The following is a 20,462-nucleotide window of genomic DNA, read 5'->3' as shown; positions in this document are numbered from 1 at the left end:
CTTACTTAAAACCTAACTCTGTCTTTTAAGGAAATAAAAGAAAAATATAGTTTGTTTTCTTTTCTCTGGTTATAATAGATAAAGGCTTTGACATATTGGCTTCAATTTCTTGTCTTGTTTGCTATTATAATTGATAAGCATAAAAAATGGTTAGTTTTTCTTGATACAGTTCAAAACATTTTAACTCTGATGCTATCATTTCACAGTGGTTTGATTCTGATGTCAAAGTTAGATTAAATTTTCTGTATTAGTTGTTTATTCCAATACCACGTGCCAGTTGGTCATTTCCTTTGCTGGCCTATATCAGATAAAAAAACCCAGTTTGTGATCCAGTGTGTGATTTGTGGTATTATAGTCTCTCAACACAAGTTCTTTTCTGGAAGCATAACTGGTTAAAACTTCATCACAAAACATGAAAGCCCTGGATGCCTTTTTCTGCCATTCCAGAAGCTGATTAACCAACAGTAAAGAAAATGTTAAGACATTTTGACATATAGCAGAAGGTTGGATAAGTAAATTTAGGTAAATAAATGTGCAGAAGTATGGAATAATTAATACCAATGATCTGTGTTACGTAGCTTGACTGCATTCCAAAAATTGTTATAATCATGCAAAATACAGTTTAAACACTTTTGTGAAGAACAGAGCTATATTGACAAGGCTGGTGAATGGTCTGTAAAAGCAATGGCTTAGGGAAGGATATAGTTTATTTTCACAGCAAAATCTGTCCTTGCAGTGCTGAAGAGTGAAGATTCATATGTTTATATCAAATAGTACAGGGTAATAAGTTGCGCCTCAGTCTACAGTATTACAATCTTTCCAGAATATTTCAAAGGACCCAGTGGTCATCTTTGAAAAATGCAAGAAGTTCTCATGCTCAGAATTCTAAAAAAGAGAAGTGAATATAATCTAGGTGCTGTAAAATGATGTCAGAAAAAAAGGAAATTCACTACTGCCCTAATAAAGAGAGAATTGAGTAAAACTTACTAATATTTATAAGTGTATCTGAAGAGATACCTGACAATGAAGGTCCTCATGGAAGTAATAATATCCAAGAGGATATTCTGTCTTGGTAGTTCTGTCTTGAACTAAACAGTTTCTGTGAAGGAAAATGTAGCATAGAAGCAGCTAGTCAACAGGTGCAATAAACTTGTGAGCAATTGCTATTGTTCAAGTGAAATGATATGTTTTTCTTGTGTATATGCTTTAATTTAGCTAAGGTCAACTCTCCTGATCCTATGAGTCACTTTCCAGAATTTTCAACTGGCAAAAACATCTTAATGCATTTACAACTTAACTCAGTAGAGGCAGATCTTCAAGCTGCAGTTGTCATCTTCATGGAGTCCCACTGAACCACTGTGGGATAGGACTGAGATGAATGTGTAGCAAAATTTTGGACGATCCAGATGCATTATCAACCTTTTTTTACTTGCTTATACAGCAAGGGTTTTGAATTGTCCAACAGTTCCTGTATCAGATAACTGCCTCTTTCTGATCATAGGATAGCAGACTGGTTTGGGAATTAATTCTGAATAGTCAACGGTCATGATTGGTCATCTCCGTTTAAATCCATCTTCTGTGGGAGATTTTGTGACTAGTAAGTAGAAGAAAAAGAAAGGTTTTCTTTATTCTTGGGCTTTAGAAGGAACAGGACAGTCCACTTTTAAGACATTCAGAACATCCTGACTGCATGTCCATTTGATACAGACAATGTCTATATGAGATTTAATGGTTCAGGGCTTCACCCCACAGAATTAAAAAGGATTCTCCCTTGATGTTGTCAAAGATTGATTAAAGATGGGGTTAAGCTATTTATTTAACCAAATAACTGATCTGAGGGAATACAGAAAGGTTTTTTGAACACTTTATGAATCCTGCTTATATATTTAGAGCAAAACCAGTTGCCAGACACTAAATGAGAAAGTATTTTTCCTCAGGTTAGATTGACTGACACCTACATTGTGTCTGGGTCCTTTCATACATTTTGGGTGGTGAATCAGCTGTATTTCCTTATGTATTTTTTTGTATACTCAAGTGCAGGTAATGTGCAGTGGTGATGCCTCAGATTCTTCTTTTTCTGATCTCAAATCCTGTGCAGCTGTGAAGCTCTATCACTAAAAGATCAAGCTATAGAGAAATAAAAGGATTTTGTAGTCTACCAAGTAGATGTAAAATATTGTCCCAGTTTTCCCAATCTTTCCAGTTTAGTTTGTTCAGCTTCTGGTATGATAAAACCATCTGTAAAACAGCCTTTGATTTTCTTTGGACTATGGTATGGAGGCAATAAACACTCTGGTTCAAATTGCTGTTCTAATTTATTTCTATTTCAGTTTGTTTTCATGAATGTACTTCAGTAGCATTGAGACATCGCAATGAGATAAAAGAACATTGTGGCAGATCTTGTAGTTTGATCCATTTTTGCTTTAAGGTGAAGCAATTACACAAGACATGCATATACTATTTCATTGTCTAAATTAAGTGGCATTTCTTTGGAGTCTCTCATTCAACTTCGTTCAGTTCCTACTGAATAAATGGACAGAGTTTAGCTGAAGTTGGAGCAGTCCATTAAGATCAATTCCAACAAAACACTTAGGCACACAGGTTAAAACCCAGAAGAATTGCCATTAAATGCTGGATACAATTTTCAACATATCTCAATAAAGGGTGACTTTTCATAAACAGATACTTATGTTTACTAATCCTTTGTATTTTACTTGACTCACAACAGTAAACTACCCATTCTAAACTCTGATGAGGGTCTTAGCCTTCCAAAACATTGTAAAAGTACTCCATTTTATAAAAATTTTGACATTAAAAGTATGTATGACTAACAGGAACAAAAATTGTCACTTCAGATTGATTATAAGATAAAGTAAATTTTTGTTTGAGTAACATGGTAGAAGACCTGAAGAGAAATTCATACAAGGATTTTCATTTAACCTAATTTTGCTTCTCTAAAGGTGTTAAACATATCTGGTTTACCATATATATTGAAATAGCAGTGAAGAAGTAAAACTAATTTCTTTTAAATGTTTTAAACATTCATTATTTTCCTTGAAGTAATGCCTACAGATACTGATAAAACAGTAGAATACATGATAAAATAAATGGGCCCATTTCAAACAACTTAGAACCTGAATATGCATTAAAAAATCAGAAGGATTGAGCAGATTTATGCCAACCATAACTATTTCCAAACCATTTCTAAACATACTCTGAAACTTATCTTGGTGTCCTGCTGTTACTGAACTGAGAAACAATACGCACTATTGTAAAACCCTTTTTTCTTTCAGGCTATATGGATCATGTTTTTCTGGATTAGCCTTAGAAGAAGGGAAAAGAAACAAAGGAGTGGAACACTCCTCTGGATGTATTTGGTATCACTCTCCCTGTTTGTTCAAGAATGGATTCACCCTTAAGTGTATCAGTTAGTTGGAGCACTCAGCACCATCTGAAATAAGGTAAAGAGGAATTCCAGGGACTTTTACAGGGCACAATTAAGCCAACAGTAGAGAAAGTAGATAAAGGGAACTTTTCCTTGTGGAAAAATAGAATGTTCAGGTTTGTTTTCCCATGTGACAATGCAGTGAGCATGGATTTAAGAACCTTGTTTACTAAATATCCCCTTTAAGAACAGACAGACAGAGTCCAAAGAGCATACACTTTACTGTCCAAAGTAGGTGCGTCAACAGGAGTAGGGAAAAAAAAAAAGAAAAAAAAAAAGAAGAAAAAAAAAAAAAAAAGAGAGTGTGAGAGAGAGAAAGCTGTTCTTCATTTGCTTTACACAATAGGACCAAAGTCCAATCATGCTGCATGTCCTTAACCATATTAATTCTGCTGATTTTTGAATAATCTTTCAGAGAACTAGACACAAACCAAGAACAAACTTCACAGTAAGTCAAGAAAAATTTTTTTAGAATCACTATTTTTATGAAAATACTACTAACTGAAATTGGGAAAATTCCAAATAACTGCATGTTCTTTTAAATGAACAGCTATTTTCTCTTTATTTTGTACATCAAAATTGCAGAAAATATAATGCTTGTATTATTCAATCAAAATTAACTTAAGGACCCACAGTTATCAAATAGGTACAAATACAAAATGTAGGTGTTTGTAAGCAAAATCCAAACAGCTGGGCTTGTTTCAACATGTATAAACTTGCCCATTACTAGGATTCATTTGCATTGTATAGCATTAATAGGTTCATTATTTTAATAAGTATCTGTATTTTTCTTTCAAACAAATGGCTATTGAAATTACTGTCTTAGGCTTAATGGTTATACATTTCTCAGTCAAATAGTATTTTGCAGGGAGTTATCTTAAACAAATTTAAAATGCATCCTGAAGATGACAGGAAGCAGAATTGTGCTGCTGATGGAAATAGTTACGAGATCCCTGCATCCAGCCAGAGTCATGAATCTGAAGACAAACAGTAAGTATTTTTAAATATTGTGAAAATGTTCTGTACTGAAGCTTGTAGTATTACATTATCTAATTATAGATTTTATTTTCCAATTTGTTTGTTGGTTTTTTTTTTACTTAATCAGAAAAGCCTAATTATAGAAAGCTTTGTATCAGCCTGAGAGAAGTATTGACACATTTATTTGCTGCAGAAAGACCTTTTATCTTTTTCTGCTAAGAGCTAAGTGTCCACAGTATTGTCTACAGTCTATTGAAAAGCAATTCTAAAATATGACAGAAATTATGACAGAATGGACATACTGGATAGAATTATGTCATCAGCTAAAACTTTTTACATAATTTTTAGTATGACAGGGAATCGGTATTTTACATACCTTGAACTTTTTATTTATTCCCCATGTCCCATGTAACAAAGATTTGGTTTTATAAATTATGTTCCTCTTTCCAGTTTTGAAATCTCTATACCACTTCAGTTCACAACTCCCCTGATAAGATAGTGGAATCACCAGCCTTTGTTGGTGTTATACTTGAGAGGAATAAACTGGGAAAAGCCCAAGTTAAATTTTTAGCAGTCAGGAGCTGATGCTGTTTAAATACCTGGAGTTTTAAATACAAATATTCCAAGAAAGCTCAGTATATCATGTTAATTTCACAACTGTTTCCTGTAAAATTTTTTCATAATTATATACTAATAGAACTTTATTAATACACTGCATTAGCATTTTGGTGAAATGTCGCTTTTTAAATGCACTAAAATTATTATACCTTTCAAGCAAGGAAAACAAGAAGAAAGTGGAAAAGGCTAATATGGTCAGCCCATTTACAATGGTAAGATTTATTATCTTATTAATATATGCATATACATGCATATTCATGCACACACAAAGGGTAAATAAAAATTTCTTAAAATTGTTTTATAACACTACATACATGGTTTTGTCTCTACCAAATAGTTTGATACTACAGAATTTTGATATAGTATAGCAGTCAAGCAGTTCTTTCCATAATTTTATTCAAGAAGCTGTCTTATTACTGGTATGGATTCTTAGGATTCTTCCCTTACTTAGTTATCATGGTAAATATGCCCATACTAGTTCCATGTTTGCAAAAGGTAGGGATTTCCATGTTCAGACTTCCAAGATAATGAAAAGGGCATCTGTGTAGCGAAGATTATTTGTGGTCTTGTCTTCTAAATTGCCTGAACTAAACAGGTGCTAATCACCCTAGTTAGCCCTGTTAATCATTATTACCTGAGTCAGTAGTAAAGGGCAGTTCCATGGCACCTATGAACCAATAAAAAGTTGTGTACTATAAAGTGCTTTAAGTTCCAGATTTGTTTCTGTATATCTACAAAAAAGTTGGTATTTCATCAAAGTGAATCTTAGGTCCTTTTTTAGCAATACTGAAATGTTTTACATTTTTTAGATTATTTTGTGCTTAATGCACCACAGTATGGCCAACTACAGAAATAAAAGCCAGCCCATGATGCTGGCTAATGCCTCAGTTCTTCACTTTGCTATAACAGCTCACACTTACACAATTACATGATACAACTATAATTTACAACAGCAAGCTTAGTATTTTACAGTACAGAATAAAGCCAGTGATTTTGTGACAGGTGAGCTCAAACTTTTATTAAGTTCAGTAGAGATATTTATGATGTCAGTACTTTTTGATAATGCCAGTGCTACATTGGAAGCAGTTTTTCTAACTACATAATACTGAATTTACAGTAGAAGTGATTTTTGCCTTAATTATCAGCTGCCATTAAAATTTCTTAGAATTTGAACTTAAACAGCAAACTTAAAAATGGAAAGTTTGTTATGCTTTGTTTTCATATGGCCTTCGTTATCAGGATGCAATTATTAATACATTGAAATAGTACACTTTTCTCTTTTTGAGAGTTTATAGTATGAAATTGCTTATATTAGAACGATTTATTCCTCTACACTTAAATTGTTTCGTAAACTTAATTTGTAATCAGAAAAATAAAAATTATCTCTTTTTCTTGGCCTTCTTGAGTTTGTAAAAATCAAATTGTGTTATCTTTCTAATGCCACAGTTAGAATTAATTTCTCTCCTCACTCAGTTTCGATACTCCAGTTGTTCGGATAAGTTACTCATGATACTGGGCACTCTCCTGGCAATAGCCCATGGAAGCAGTCTCCCTATTGCAATGATAATTTTTGGTGATATGACTGATAGCTTTGTTGATTTTGGAGGAGCAAATTCTACAGGTAAAAATATATCTATGACTATATCTATGACTATATCTATGACTGTATCTATGAACAATGACTCACATTTGGAAACAGACAGGAAGATACCAATGTTAGAAAGACCAGCTTGCTACTATACTGTGATGCAAATTAGTAACTCCTGTGTTTGCTGTAATGGACATACACCATGGATTATTTTTTTTTTGCTCATGATTCTTAGTTTCTACAATACTGGATTTTCTTTTTACTTTTTTTTTTCTTTTCTTTTCTTTTTTTTTTCCCTCCCACAACATTATCTTTAATAGTATACATTTAGCTATGGCTGTGACAAATAGAAGGAGACTGGTTTTCCATCTCCTGAGCATCAGTTCCTGTTGATTCCCTTGCATCAAGTGATAGTTTATGAGGTGAATCAGGTCAGTAAGAAGATCCAACAGAAAATTTGCTGCCAAAATAAAAGTGCTCATTTTCTTTTGGATCAGTTTGTTGAACAATGTCATTTGCTACATCAGAAGAATGAAATAAAACTCAAAGGAGGGCAGGCATGCACAGCTGTATACAGGGGGGAGGAGTGATACTGTCCCTCTGGTATTAGCTTGTGGTTAGAACAGATTACATTGTCCTCTGAACTCACTCATTAGACTTGAAACTTGTGAAAAAGTTTGTTGCATTAAATGTTGTATAATTAAATTTTATTAAACATTTTAATAAATTTCTATGGTAATACAGAAAAAATAAAGGATGTGTATGTCTTCTACATCCATTTTTGCTCTTAGTATGCTGCTTTAAGACAGAAACATGGTCACACTGCCTTAATCAGGACAAGTAATTTATGATTTCCTCTTCCTCTTCAATATATTGATCAGATTTTTATGGTGCATATACAAAGTGCTGCAGGTGTAGTCTTCTCAGACCAGTTGTCACCTGAGTTCTCCTGTGGGGGAATAAAATCTTGGAGTCAACAGCAACATTATAGCCAATGGGTTCATAATGGGTTAAGCTACCTAAAATTACTGATTTTGTGTCAGTGTTTAGGACTGTACTTTTAATGGGCTTTGGCATTATACAAATGCCCTGCATTTTCAGAAACCAAGCAACATTTAATGAATGCTCAGGAAGACCTTTCAATCTTGTTACACTGGTGTAGTTTTGTGGTCAGTGGCATTATAATTAATCTTAGCATAGTCATTATTTTTAATAGGTAGAAGCCACAGTCCTCCTTTCATTAAAATAAACTTGATTTGAAAGGAGAGGTTGCAACTCAAAATTTGCTGAACAGCATACAGGAAAAAAAATGTTAAAAATTGGTCTATTAAAAGTATTGTTTCTCTTCTTCCTTTTGAAGGAAACATTTCTGCAATAAATGCCTCAGAGTTTTTAGGCACCCTGGAAGAAGAGATGACAAGGTAATTAGAATTTTGTATTTCCTCTTCTTTTTATCTTAATGTACTCACATAAAATTTCTAGTCAAGCCATTCTTCTCCCACAGCACAAAAGCAGTGGTTGATTTAATAAGGTGTGTAACTAAAGATTTGCACATGAGATTATTCGAGGCATGGGAAAGATCCTGGAACATCCCCAGCTATTCTTGAGAGCTTCCCTGTAATCTTTTGCTCTTGCTCTTGGCCATTCCAGTTCCTTTCCAGCAGTGTTCTGTGTCCCAGTGCCATCTGTATTTCCTTTCTACTTTCTTCCTCTGGATTTATAAACAGTAATAGTTATGCCAAAAAATTTATTATCATCCATTGATTCTTTGAGTTAATTGTTATTCACTGATAAAAAGTAGAATTAAATATTTCAGATAGCATCAACTTTTCTGCCAAAGCACCAAGTTCAAATAAATTATCTGGACTGCAGAAAATACAGCATTAGATTGTATGCAACCTTAAACTTAGTATTTTGGAGCTGGCAATAGCAGAAGACATTGGTCAGTAGGTGCTTCTGCTGCAAAGCTTCATAAAGGAATGGTCAAATAAGGAGAAACAACAGCTGCCAATAAATGTGGCAGTTTTAAGGGGGCTTATTAGCTGCTGTCCACGGACTTAATTTACAGTGTCTCAAGTTTGTGTTCATTTTCTTGTACCACTTCAGCTTCTCCAGGCTGAAGTCTGTTCCTCGTAAGGTACTGAAAAAATCTGATATGTCAGGAGTGCTGATGTGGTCTTCAGGGCAATTGTCTTTCCTAATGAGAAGGAGGAGAGAAGGCATTAGCCCTAGAAACTCTTGGTGTTTTATATTAAAGTGCATTGTCCGTTCTGGATAACAGTGGACTGCAAACTTACAAATCATTTAAATTAACTGCTTAAGTTTCTAATTAAAAAAAAATCTATTTACACACAAAACCCCACTCTTTACCCCAAAATAAATGAGCAAGAACAAGTTAGGAAAAGGCTTTTACTTTGGAAATGAGGAACTCATCTGAGAATGAACTGTCTGGAAATTCACTATTATTTTTTATAAGAGAGCATGGACACACAGAGTTTCTTACTCCTGCAGCATTTCTGTCAGTTTTGTGACATGAATGCAAGTAATGCACACACACCTTCAGCAGAATATACATGCACCTAGTGATTTAAATGCAAATTTGAAGGCAAAATTGCAGAACAAAATAATTTGTGCATGGGTGAAGTTACCCTAACTGTTCTGTGGTTAGTAAATACCTGATACCTAGTTGCACAACATTTTGTATGTCTTTTATACTTATACTAGAATAAGTTTTTAAATAGTTGCTCTAATTATATATGCAGTTATAGAATTCCTTTTCTGAAAATCACTAAGATCTTAGTCCCCAGCATATATTTTGACAAGTCAAATAATTTTATAAAGTCATGTAAACAGCAATTCCTGTTAAAATGTAAAATTATATAATTTAAATCTAATTGAGTGTTCTGTTATTCTTGCAAACATAAAAATATCTGAATTGTTTTCTCTACAACAGTTAAGCTCTGTATTTCTGCCTGTGTAGCTATTTTTCTAGTAATAGGTCTAATAGTTACATTACCTCCAAAACTGTATCACTTGCTGGTATTAAAATAGTTATGTGTTTTCATTTACACTTTGAAATTAAAGCAATGGAGTCAGCCTCTTAGTACCTCAACACTTCTGTTTCCAACCAATTTAAAAAAAAAAAAAAGATATTTTCTATTTTTCCTACTCAGGCATATCCAAGCTGTATTTTAAGAGCAAGATGTTCTAGGATTACACAAGGTATTGCTGACTCTTGCAGCATAAATGTAGTATGCAAATCAATGTGTCATTCATAAGTCTTTTAGATCAACACCCAGTCAGAATTATTTTTGATTAATGGTTTGAGATTCTTTTAGTATCTTAATTTCTTCTAATGTTTTAATTATTTTTGTCACATAATCCCAACTAAAACAAATAGGAATCCTCCCACTGTTCTCAGCGAGCTATTGTCTGTGGGTCACTACTGCTTAAAAAACAGAGTACAGAAAACCAGTGCACGAATACAGATCTACAGTAACACCTAAGTATTGAGAACTGTGTGTTCTCATGACCCTAAGAGATTATTTATTTGAGGAAGATCTTTTGTTAACATCATTCATCCTACTTTGTATTTTAAACACTAAGTCTGAAAGTACAAATACAAATAAAAAGTACCTGAAGTTTCTCTTTAGAAATAAATTGCATGAGCAATTAATTACTTATAGCAGCACAGGAATAGCTTCTCTTTTCTAAGCTTTCTATATAAAGCCTTGACTTAGCATGTACACTAGTTTGAAAAAGCTGCTTGTAACCACCTCTTGTTTCTCCAAGAATGCCTGCCAGCATGTCAGATAATAGTAAAAACTGTTTACAAGGACAAAGTTCTTGCACAGGTGTGTTCAAGAACTGAACTACAGGCGTGGGATTAATGTTGCGTGTTATTCAAATAGCAGTTTGCCTAGACCCCAACTATTTATTAAAAGAAAAAAACATTGTTTCACAATGCAGCAAGCATTAACTTTTTGTTAAATTTCAGCAGTGAATTTACAGAATATGTTTCATCAATGTGGAACCTGGCAAAGATTTCAATACCTTTTGGTAAAGTTTGTATTAAGCAAATTCCAAGCATAAAACAATTGTTTCAAGTGATCTAATATCATAAAGTTATCATCTAAAGTAATTCTGAGTTTCAAAGCAATGTTCTTGGGTTTAGTTTGTTAATTTCTGTGTGTAGTTTTAATGAAGATGAAGATGGTTCAGGTTAATATTCAACTAACCAGAAATCAGTTAGGCATTAACCCATTTTTATTAAACAGCTTAGATAAAGTTCAGTTCATAATGAGTATAGTTCCAAAGTCCCTGACTAAACTGTATGGTATCTTAGCCACAAAGAAGACTGAATTAAAATCTGAGAAATGTAATCTACAAAGCCATTCTCTCCTTTTTAGAGCAGGGCATTTGCACACAGATTTCTGAAAGTTTCTCCTGCCAAGCTTCATGCTGCATTTCTAAAGAATCAGTATTCATAACTTACTTCATGTGAGTGGAAGTCCTAAGAGTTGTAAAGCTTTTTTTCTAATTATTTACTTTGTATAAATGCAGTAGTCTTACATGGACACCACAAATATTCAGCCATTGGTTTTGGTCATGTTTTACAAACAAGGAATCTGTTAAGTTACATTTTTCTAGTTAAGTTCTGGTTTAAGTTCACATGTGACTGACTCAAAACCTGAACAGTGTAAGAGTGTGGCCCGGATTCAGTTCCAGTTTGAGAAATAAGCTTGTTCACACACTTGTTGGTTTTGATCTGACACCCTGCTTGTGGCACAGAGCTGAACTGATTCAAAAGTAAAATACCAGTTATGAATAAAATAGAGAGCAAAAGAAATTTTTATCCAATATGGTTTGCTTGTAATTAATGTGTATATAGTAAGGCGATATTCTCAAATTGGGAAATTATGCTGTGCATACATATGTATATTTGCATATTATAAATATAATGGTATGTTGTAAATAAAATGTTATATTATGTAAATTTATGCATGAATACCTGTGATTATGTCTGCCTATATCTGTTGAAACAAAAATGTTACAAAATTTTTGGAAATTACACATTTTAAATGAAAAGGATAGTGTATCTACAATGTAGATCTAAAATAATCTTTTAAGAAAATACGTAATATATTGACAAAAAGAAAAAGTAATTCTATCTAACAAGAGCTTCATTTAGTTTATTGCATATCCAAAACCTGATATTAAATTGTACTTTTAGAAAGCCTGGCAAGTTTTACAAAGTGTAAACTCTAGTATAAACATACTAATTCCAGGTCTGAGACAGAAGAAGTATGCATTAAGCTAAATACAGACTAATGGGGTAATTAAAAGTAATTTCAGAGACTCTGGCCTTTTTTCTTTCTTCCAGATATTCATACTATTATTCTGCAATAGCAGCTGCTGTTCTTCTTGCTGCTTATGCCCAGACTTCATTTTGGACCCTAGCAGCAGGCCGGCAAATAAAAAAAATCAGAGAAAATTTTTTTCATGCAATTATGAGACAGGAAATTGGATGGTTTGATGTAAATGACGTAGGAGAGCTTAACACTCGTCTGCTGGAGTAAGTATACTATCATTTTCCCAATGTTATTTTATCTTGTAAAGCATGTATATGTTACATTTTTTTTTAATCTTTAAATTGAATTATCTGGTTGTGAGATAAAATTTCACTATGAAATTAAATTTAATTACTTCATTGTGAAATGAAGAGTCTCAGAGACTGAATTTCTGATACTTCTGATACTAGACTGTCACTGTGATATCAGAAAAGCATTTCAGTCCCCTTCAACTCTGAGGATGACTGAAGCCCAGGCTATGAGATTACCTACCTGGGGAGAAAACATTGTTCAGTTCTGCACACATTGAGGACTGAACAAGGTACCAACTGGTCCCAACAGTGAAAGGTTTGACTGCTTTACAAACTGTCACTTTCTCTTTGCCAACATGGAAGACTTTATCTTGTCTCTCCAGATATCCCACAGTCTCCAAACAAGTAAAAAATGTGGAATTAAAAAAGTGACAGTGATTACGTTTGCACTGTAGGCCGAATTTCAATCTCCTTGGAAAAAAACAGATTTAGAACATTACATTTTCACAAGAAATGTGAAATTTACCTTGACCAAGCTATGTAGACCTCTGTCTTGAAGCAAACTGTTTTTTGGAAGTCATTGAATAACAAAAGATTGTCGTCTGTACAGATGACCATGTGAAACTGAAAATGTTTCCTGTGCTTTCTACATTTTCTTTCCTCTCTGGTATTAATTTGTTTTTCAGTGATGTCTCCAAGATTAATGAAGGAATAGGTGACAAAATTGCATTACTTATTCAGTCATTAACAGCATTTCTAACAGGATTTACTGTTGGTCTCATAAGAGGATGGAAGTTAACTCTTGTAATACTAGCAGTCAGCCCTGTCCTGGGACTTTCAGCCACTCTCTGGGCCAAGGTAGGTTGTCATCCTTTCAGTGTCAGGTTTTATACGAATGAGACATAATGAAATAAATCTACATATTTGTAATTCTTGCCGTTAGTATATATTGCTTAGAAAAATTACAACTTTAGACAACATATATGTACATAAGTTATTAGATGAACTGCATATAAAGTACCCTCATGTAGTTAGAGTATTATTATTCCCATCAATTGGACAGACTTGTTTGATTTGAAGCTGATTATACCAAAGCATATTTTTATACAGAAAAGAAAGAAAGATACATGGCTAGAATCCACATCTGTAGTTGTTAAACTTCATCACTTGTTCTGTTGAAAGGAATAATTGCCCCTTCTGAATAGTATGTAAATAAATTCAAGTAAGCCTTGGTCTCAGGCACAGAGTTTCTTCTTAAGGTTGTTAACATCTTTGGTAAGAAATTTTTGGACAGACTTAGCTGAGAGAAGTACTAATTTATCACAGGATTGGAGTGACTTATATTTGTAGTTTGGAAGCCTTTGGATTTTTATAATATTTTCTTTCCCTTACATTTCAAAGGTAATACAAGCTTTTTCTGTCTTGACTATTTTGCTGAAGATGTAGGAGTAGAGAAGCATGCACTACATACATCTACTGGCTAAAAGTTTCTATGGAATAATGCAAGCTGTCCAGAGCCATCTGGCTAAAGTAACCAGGGATAAGCAGGGAGAAGCACACCAGCTCAGTATGAGGAGTCATCTCATCCTCCTGCATTGGGTGAAAGGAGAGCGAAAAATCCAGCCCTTAGGTGTTGCAATTCAGTCATGTTGAATTAATTGATTTAATTAATAATGTACTTCAAAGATTTTGATAGTGAAAATTTTGCACTTATATCTAGTATAATCAAAAGGCTTCATATCAGAATAAAATACCTGTGATTAAAGCTGTTAGGAAGTGCTTGAGCTCATTGTTTTTCTTAACTCAAAATATTTTATCCTATATTAGGTTCTCTCTTCTTTCACTGACAAAGAGCAAGCTGCATATGCAAAAGCAGGTGCTGTTGCAGAGGAAGTCTTGGGAGCAGTCCGGACTGTAATAGCTTTTGGAGGACAGGAAAAAGAAATTAAAAGGTAAGAGTAATGTTGGCTCTCTTCAGCTGTTTTTAAAGCACTTGTTTCATATGGTTTGAAATTTTCTTGTGTATTTGCAATTGAAAGTCTATCAAAACAAGCAAGCCTTGTTCTTCCTGTGTTTTTAGGTAAAGGGAAATTGCCTGCTACAGAGGATTGTAAGTGTCACTACTGTTTAAAGACAATGAGTTATTTTTCTAAAAAATGATGGTATAAATTGATATGTTGTTGTTCCTTTAGAAGGCATGTAAACTACATTAAACATCACTCAGGAAGAGCTTAAGACAAAAAAATAAAAAAAAAGGCCCTGCCATGAGAAGAGATGATAGTATCCTTGGTAGTCTTATTACTTAGTAGTTGTGGTGGAGGTGCTATTAACAATATCTCTTTCCACTATAATGTAAAACAGCATTCTAATGATATATTTTAAGTTTTTATCTTAAGCTAATGATTATAATCTCAAAATCTGTCATGAACCGTTCACGATCAAAGTTCACTGACCTGCAGGTTGTTCAAGCAACTTGAATGTCAATCTCTGAACTGTAATGTCCTTTTTTTTTTCCTATATACCAAGTAAGCCTTTAAGGAGTAACTTTAAAGTCTCTGTGACTGACTGCTAGGCTTGCCTATGTAGAGTCTTAGTTTTATATGTTTTATGTATCTTGTACTTTGTGAATGTTCTTTTTCTAATTAATCCACAGGTTTTGGTGGTATGTGTCTGATTCTATTTTGAACTTCTGTCCTTCTTTCAGATACTATAAAAATTTAGAAGATGCAAAACAGTTAGGAATCAAGAAGTCTATTACAGCCAGTATTTCTATGGGTGCTGCTTTCTTACTGATATATGCATCATATGCACTGGCCTTCTGGTATGGAACTACCTTGGTCTTAACTGATGATTACACTATTGGCAAAGTTCTCACAGTAAGTATTTATGAGTAAAAACCCAATAATAGCGAGGAATACCAATGAAAATACATTAAAGTGTATTTTGGAAACTTACTTGAGTTTAAAAATAATTGTATTCCAGAGCTGGCGAATATCATTCCTTCTTAACAAAGTTTCTCACCACAAAAGTCCATGTCAGTTTCTGTAGTATCTCAAAATCTACATAAAGCCAAGTAATACGTATTTTCAATGGTTTCTATGTATTTTCTGACTTCCTTGGGATCATAATAATATAGAAACTGTTCAATCAAGAACGGTACAGTAGCCATCCTAGTTGCCATTTATTTTCAGATTTGTGGGGCTGAGTATATTTTCAGGATGCAGAAGCAAGGACTTTTTTTTTTTGGGGGGGGGGGTGGGGTGGTGGTTTTGGTTTTTCTATTTGTAAAAATTGAGAGAGAAAAAAAATATATATTTGTGACTAGGAAATGTGTCACTATCTCACCAAAAGAATAAAACCATAACTCATAACTTAAATTCTTCTCTTGATGTGGTAACCATTCTAATTTTGAGTGAGATATCAAACAAGTATAGTAAGAATAACAGCTTTGTTAACCATGATGAAATGCAGCCAGAAAAACATATGTATGTATTTATATCTTCTTTTCACTCCTTGTTTTGTTTTGTTTATAAATCACTGTTTGTGAAGTTTGTGAAAAACATGGTAGTTATATGTTATTTGCTCTTTTAACCTTTCTGTTGATTTTTAAGGGCAGGCTGGCATACAGAACATCTCAGTGAGATTCATGCCCTTGTATGTAATTTTTTCAGTTCAAAGTATTTGCAGTTTCCATTGACTGTGCTGTAGTTCATTGGAATGGTGTTTCTATAATGTGAACAGGAGGGTGTTGCCCTTTAAGGTATCACATCTGTGAATGAATACTCCTGGATAAAAAATGTTGAATGTGATGGACCTTTGCTCTGATGTATTATGGCTTTCACTATGATTTCTGAGCAGTTTGTTTTTATTACTTTTGGTTTGATACTACCTGAAAGCATAAACTGTCTTTGTGAAAAGAATGTTGGGTTTTTTGATTTTTCTGATTTTCTTTCTTGATGGCACACAGTCTCTTTCATTCCAGCAGAGGAAACCCTTATTAATTTGTGATGGAGAAACTGAATTTGAATAATTCTACTTCACTGTCACTTTGAAGTCAGAATGATGGTGCTTTGTATATCTGTCTTTGTTCCAGTAGAAGCTGTGAAATATACTTTCTAGTCTTTGGAATATCTTTTGCCAAAGAATGAATTAATGCAAAAAGTCTTGAGACATCAAGTGAAATTATGCAGTTTTTTGTATAGATTTTGCAGGTCTCAGTCTTTTTTTCACTTGTCAATATTCACTTGCAACATTCACATTGTGCAGGAACTCGGTTCTCAGCTGAATCTTAAAACAGCCATTTTCTTATTCTCTGTATGAGAGAGACATTCATTTTTTTCTTTGTTTCTAAATTCATGAAACTACCGTAGCAGGCGTGGAGCCTCCTGGCCAAAATATATCTAATGTAAACAAATAAATGTAATTCACTGCTTATAAGAAATTACATGTGTCACCATAAATATTTCTTTCAGGTGTTTTTCTCTGTATTGATTGGAGCTTTCAGTATTGGACAGACTGCTCCAAGCATAGAGGCGTTTGCTAGTGCAAGAGGAGCTGCCTACACAGTCTTTAATATCATAGACAATGTGAGTACCTTTCAGTATTTCAGAACTGAGTTGCCTTCTTTTTAAAGCACATGCATTATTTGTTGCAATTAAATTAGTAAGAGTAAATAACAGTGTGTAAAATAAGGAGAAATATAACCATAAAAGCAGATAGATAGAAGTATTATTCAGAGATCAAGTACTGGATCACTGAATCACTTGATGCAGCAAGAATCCTGTAATGTTTTTATCATGAAGAGAATGTCTGTGGTGCTGTACAGATAGATGATTTCAGCTCGTGTAGGTGTATGAGCATTACAGTTTCAGGGTAGCATGGGCACTCCCAGCAGCATGAGTGTCAACAAGCCTAGAACAACCTGGTAAACCTGGGGAAGTACTGCCAAGTCAAGAGAGTCTGAATGTGGGGAAGCTGTAGTTTTTCAAGCTAATGAAACTCTATGAAATGCAACTGCATGTTTTGGATTATTGTTAAGACATACTTCAAGTTCTGTATCCACCATGTGTGGAAACAAAACCAGTGAAAATTAAGAACTCTGTTTAAAGGCCAGTAGGTTCTTTCTCACACAGATTGTTTCACAAAAAAGGGCAAAGCTGTGAATGAAGAGCTCAAAAAAGATGATCTGGTCAGGTGAATTATCTGGCTGGCAGTGAAATGAATCTCAAATTACAGCTAGCTGTGGGTACAATCTTAAAGACAATGCAGTGAATTCACACAAAAGCTTAAACAGGGAAATTCTAAAATTATTCTTGCATGAGCAGATCATCAGTGTAGTAATGAAGCAGCAAAACATAATGCATTTTACTTACTCCAAAAATCTCACTTTTAAAATTATATTTAATATCTTTGCAGAGTAATGGTGCTCTCTAGAACTTACTTATGAAAAATCATTAGGAAATAAGTTTGGTGGGTTTTTAAAATTTTATTTTGCACAGGAACCTCAAATTGACAGTTATTCAGAGGCAGGTCACAAACCAGACCACATTGAAGGGAACTTGGAATTCCAAAATGTTTACTTCAATTATCCATCCAGACCAGATGTTGAGGTATGTACATGAAACTTTATACATATTACAGTTAATCACGGTGATGATTGGATAGGAAAAAAAAATTTTGTTGAAAATATAACAAATCCAAAAATGAGGAGGTTCCATAACCCAGGATAGTTAATTTCTGCCTAAATTTAATCTACCTGTCTTTCAATTTAATTCTTGAACAGGATTGAACTCTTGAACAGAGCAGCAAAGTAACTGACAGGCATGATGGATACCACACATTCCCTGTATCACTGAACAGATTTATTTGCTGTCCTTACTCTTTCTCCTTTTGGTTTTATTTGTTATAAACAGCCTAAGTGGATTTAATTATATATTTTATTTTGGTATGGGAAAAAGGTTGTGATTGATAGTCCACTGAAATCTGTGGTAATCTACAGATTTTAGATCAACTTCAGTTTGGTATTTTATGTACATTAGATTCATTTGAATTATTCTGTAGTCTCTAGACTAATTGCTCTGCACCATTATACCCAGAAGATTAAATAAGGCTACTTCATACATTTTCATTTATTATTACTTATGTTGGACTTCAGACATACTGAAATTATGATCTGTCTGTGCCTCTTGTTCCCAAACAGTGGGATATTTTTCACTTGTAAAACACAACTATATTGGTACTAAGGGAGGAGAGGCAGCAGTAGTTCTTGGGGTAGAAATTTAGGAAGAAAGAGATGGTGACAAGAACACAGGGCTGCAAGGTATTGGGAAGTACATTGGAGGAGTATTGGAATGTATCAGTGCATGTCTGTATATTTAGAATGGAAAATTCAGGTGTGCATAGTTCATTTTAGCCTAGTCCTTCTAGAAGACTGATTAGCAAAAAATACACTTTTCTCCATTTCAATATACATTTCCAATCACAGAAGCTGTACAAAGTCATCAAATCTGTACTGACTCCTTTACATCTTTTGTCTGTGTAAAGTAGAAAAAACCCCACTTTATTCCTTTTTTTCTCTTGTATCTTTCTACTACTCAGATAGTGAGCAGAAAAGTGTGCAACATTAAATATACATGGCATGGACATGCTAACCCTGTGTCTGTTCTCCAGCTGCACTACAGAGCCCAATACAGGATACATTCTAGAAAATAAAATGAAAGCGCAATTATGTGGCACCAAAGAACTATATTTACTCTTTGTAAGAGTCCTTAGGAAGGCAAAACTTTGTATCTTCCATGGTTGTGAAATGTTATATGTTATGCTGACTTGTTTAAAAAAGATTATATATTGTGCAATAAAATGTCACAGTTGTAAAGAAGTCCCATCAGCAATTCCAATCAACAGGGAAAAAATAAAGGAAACTTCAAGGTTAGTAAAATTACATTCTCTCTAAAACAACATAAAGGGATATTCTATCCCTTTTAACTATGAATTTTACTGCACAATAGTTATCCTGTAGTTTGCGTGATGCGCTAAAGGTGACGCAACTTAATATAGAAATATTGCATCATATTATTTCTATATTATATTTTAGTTATACCTAATAACCATTATTCTTGTTTTGTCATATGAACTGCTTCATGTTATGGGTAATCGTGAAGTGTGTCATATAATACACTGACATTGGACCAGTTGTTATGTAAATCTGAATAAAATGAAGCTCAAGTCATTACATATTCAACATTTAAACTGCTGGGTTTGTAATTTTTTTTTTTTTTTTAGCAGATTCTACCATAAATATGAAGAATATTTTAGTCTTAAGAGTTCCTTCAAGTGTACACTGACATTTTTGCATATGGTTATGTTTCTGGTCACCTTTCTTACGTGCACAGATACTGAAGGGATTGAATCTCAAGATTAGTTCTGGTCAGACAGTGGCTCTGGTTGGTGGCAGTGGCTGTGGGAAAAGTACAACTGTTCAGCTCATCCAGAGGTTTTACGATCCCAAGGAAGGCACGGTAAGGTACCTCAAGTGAGATGAGTGCTCTGTGTGTCACAGTTGTTGGAAGTCTGGTGTGGTCTCACTGCCTTTGCTGCAATGACCTGGTAAAGTCTCCCTGTGCCAACGCAGGGGGAGCAGGGCCCTGACCAAAACACTCAGTAAAGTGGTTTTCCCTGTTTGATTTTATTTAGGTTACCATTGATGGGCAGGATATTAAGACCTTGAATGTAAGATACCTGCGGGAGATTATTGGTGTGGTGAATCAGGAGCCCGTGCTCTTTGCCACCACCATTGCAGAGAACATTCGGTACGGTCGTGAGGATGTCACCATGGCAGAGATTGAGAAAGCTACCAAGGAAGCAAATGCTTATGACTTCATCATGAAGCTACCCAATGTAAGCAAACCACCTGTCCCTCTGAAATAATTTCTCCCAAACTTTCTTGTGCCAAATAGTTGCTTAGAAGGCATTTGTGTAAAGAGAGGAACCTGTTTGGTAGAGCCATGAATATGCAGAGCTATTCAAAGCTGCTTCATAACTTTAGAGAATAACATCAATTTTCAGTCTTTAGGCCATGGTTTGATGAGCATTTGGAGAACTATTAGAATTGGAGGGACACAAAAGGTCAAGCAGGTGTATCCACGTGGGTGTTTAGGTGAGGGGGAAGCTGCTGTTGTGGCTGACAGTGTTTCTTTGGTGGAAGGACTGTGCCACTGAGTTTATGGAAATGT

General features: G+C 34.2%; 1 protein-coding gene across 2 annotated transcripts in view; it reads left to right on the top strand.

Moving 5' to 3' along the window:
* The first annotated feature begins 4,313 nt into the window (after positions 1-4,313).
* Positions 4,314-20,462, top strand: part of ABCB1 (ATP binding cassette subfamily B member 1) — a 37,764-nt gene continuing 21,615 nt past the window's right edge. The window contains exons 1-12 of one of the 2 annotated variants that reach the window (XM_071735169.1): positions 4,320-4,435; positions 5,199-5,253; positions 6,515-6,662; positions 7,990-8,050; positions 12,013-12,204; positions 12,918-13,089; positions 14,059-14,183; positions 14,936-15,107; positions 16,704-16,817; positions 17,730-17,840; positions 19,623-19,748; positions 19,924-20,127. In XM_071735169.1, coding sequence (XP_071591270.1) covers positions 4,338-4,435; positions 5,199-5,253; positions 6,515-6,662; positions 7,990-8,050; positions 12,013-12,204; positions 12,918-13,089; positions 14,059-14,183; positions 14,936-15,107; positions 16,704-16,817; positions 17,730-17,840; positions 19,623-19,748; positions 19,924-20,127 — 1,578 coding nt within the window. In that variant the 5' untranslated portion in view covers positions 4,320-4,337. Of the gene's footprint in view, positions 4,436-5,198; positions 5,254-6,514; positions 6,663-7,989; positions 8,051-12,012; positions 12,205-12,917; positions 13,090-14,058; positions 14,184-14,935; positions 15,108-16,703; positions 16,818-17,729; positions 17,841-19,622; positions 19,749-19,923; positions 20,128-20,462 lie in introns of both variants that reach the window. The other variant, XM_071735171.1, reaches the window with a different exon arrangement.

The sequence above is a fragment of the Heliangelus exortis genome, chromosome 2 (genome assembly GCF_036169615.1).
Source record: "Heliangelus exortis chromosome 2, bHelExo1.hap1, whole genome shotgun sequence".
Taxonomy (NCBI): Eukaryota; Metazoa; Chordata; class Aves; order Apodiformes; family Trochilidae; genus Heliangelus; species Heliangelus exortis.
This window is presented reverse-complemented; position numbering and strand designations above follow the sequence as displayed.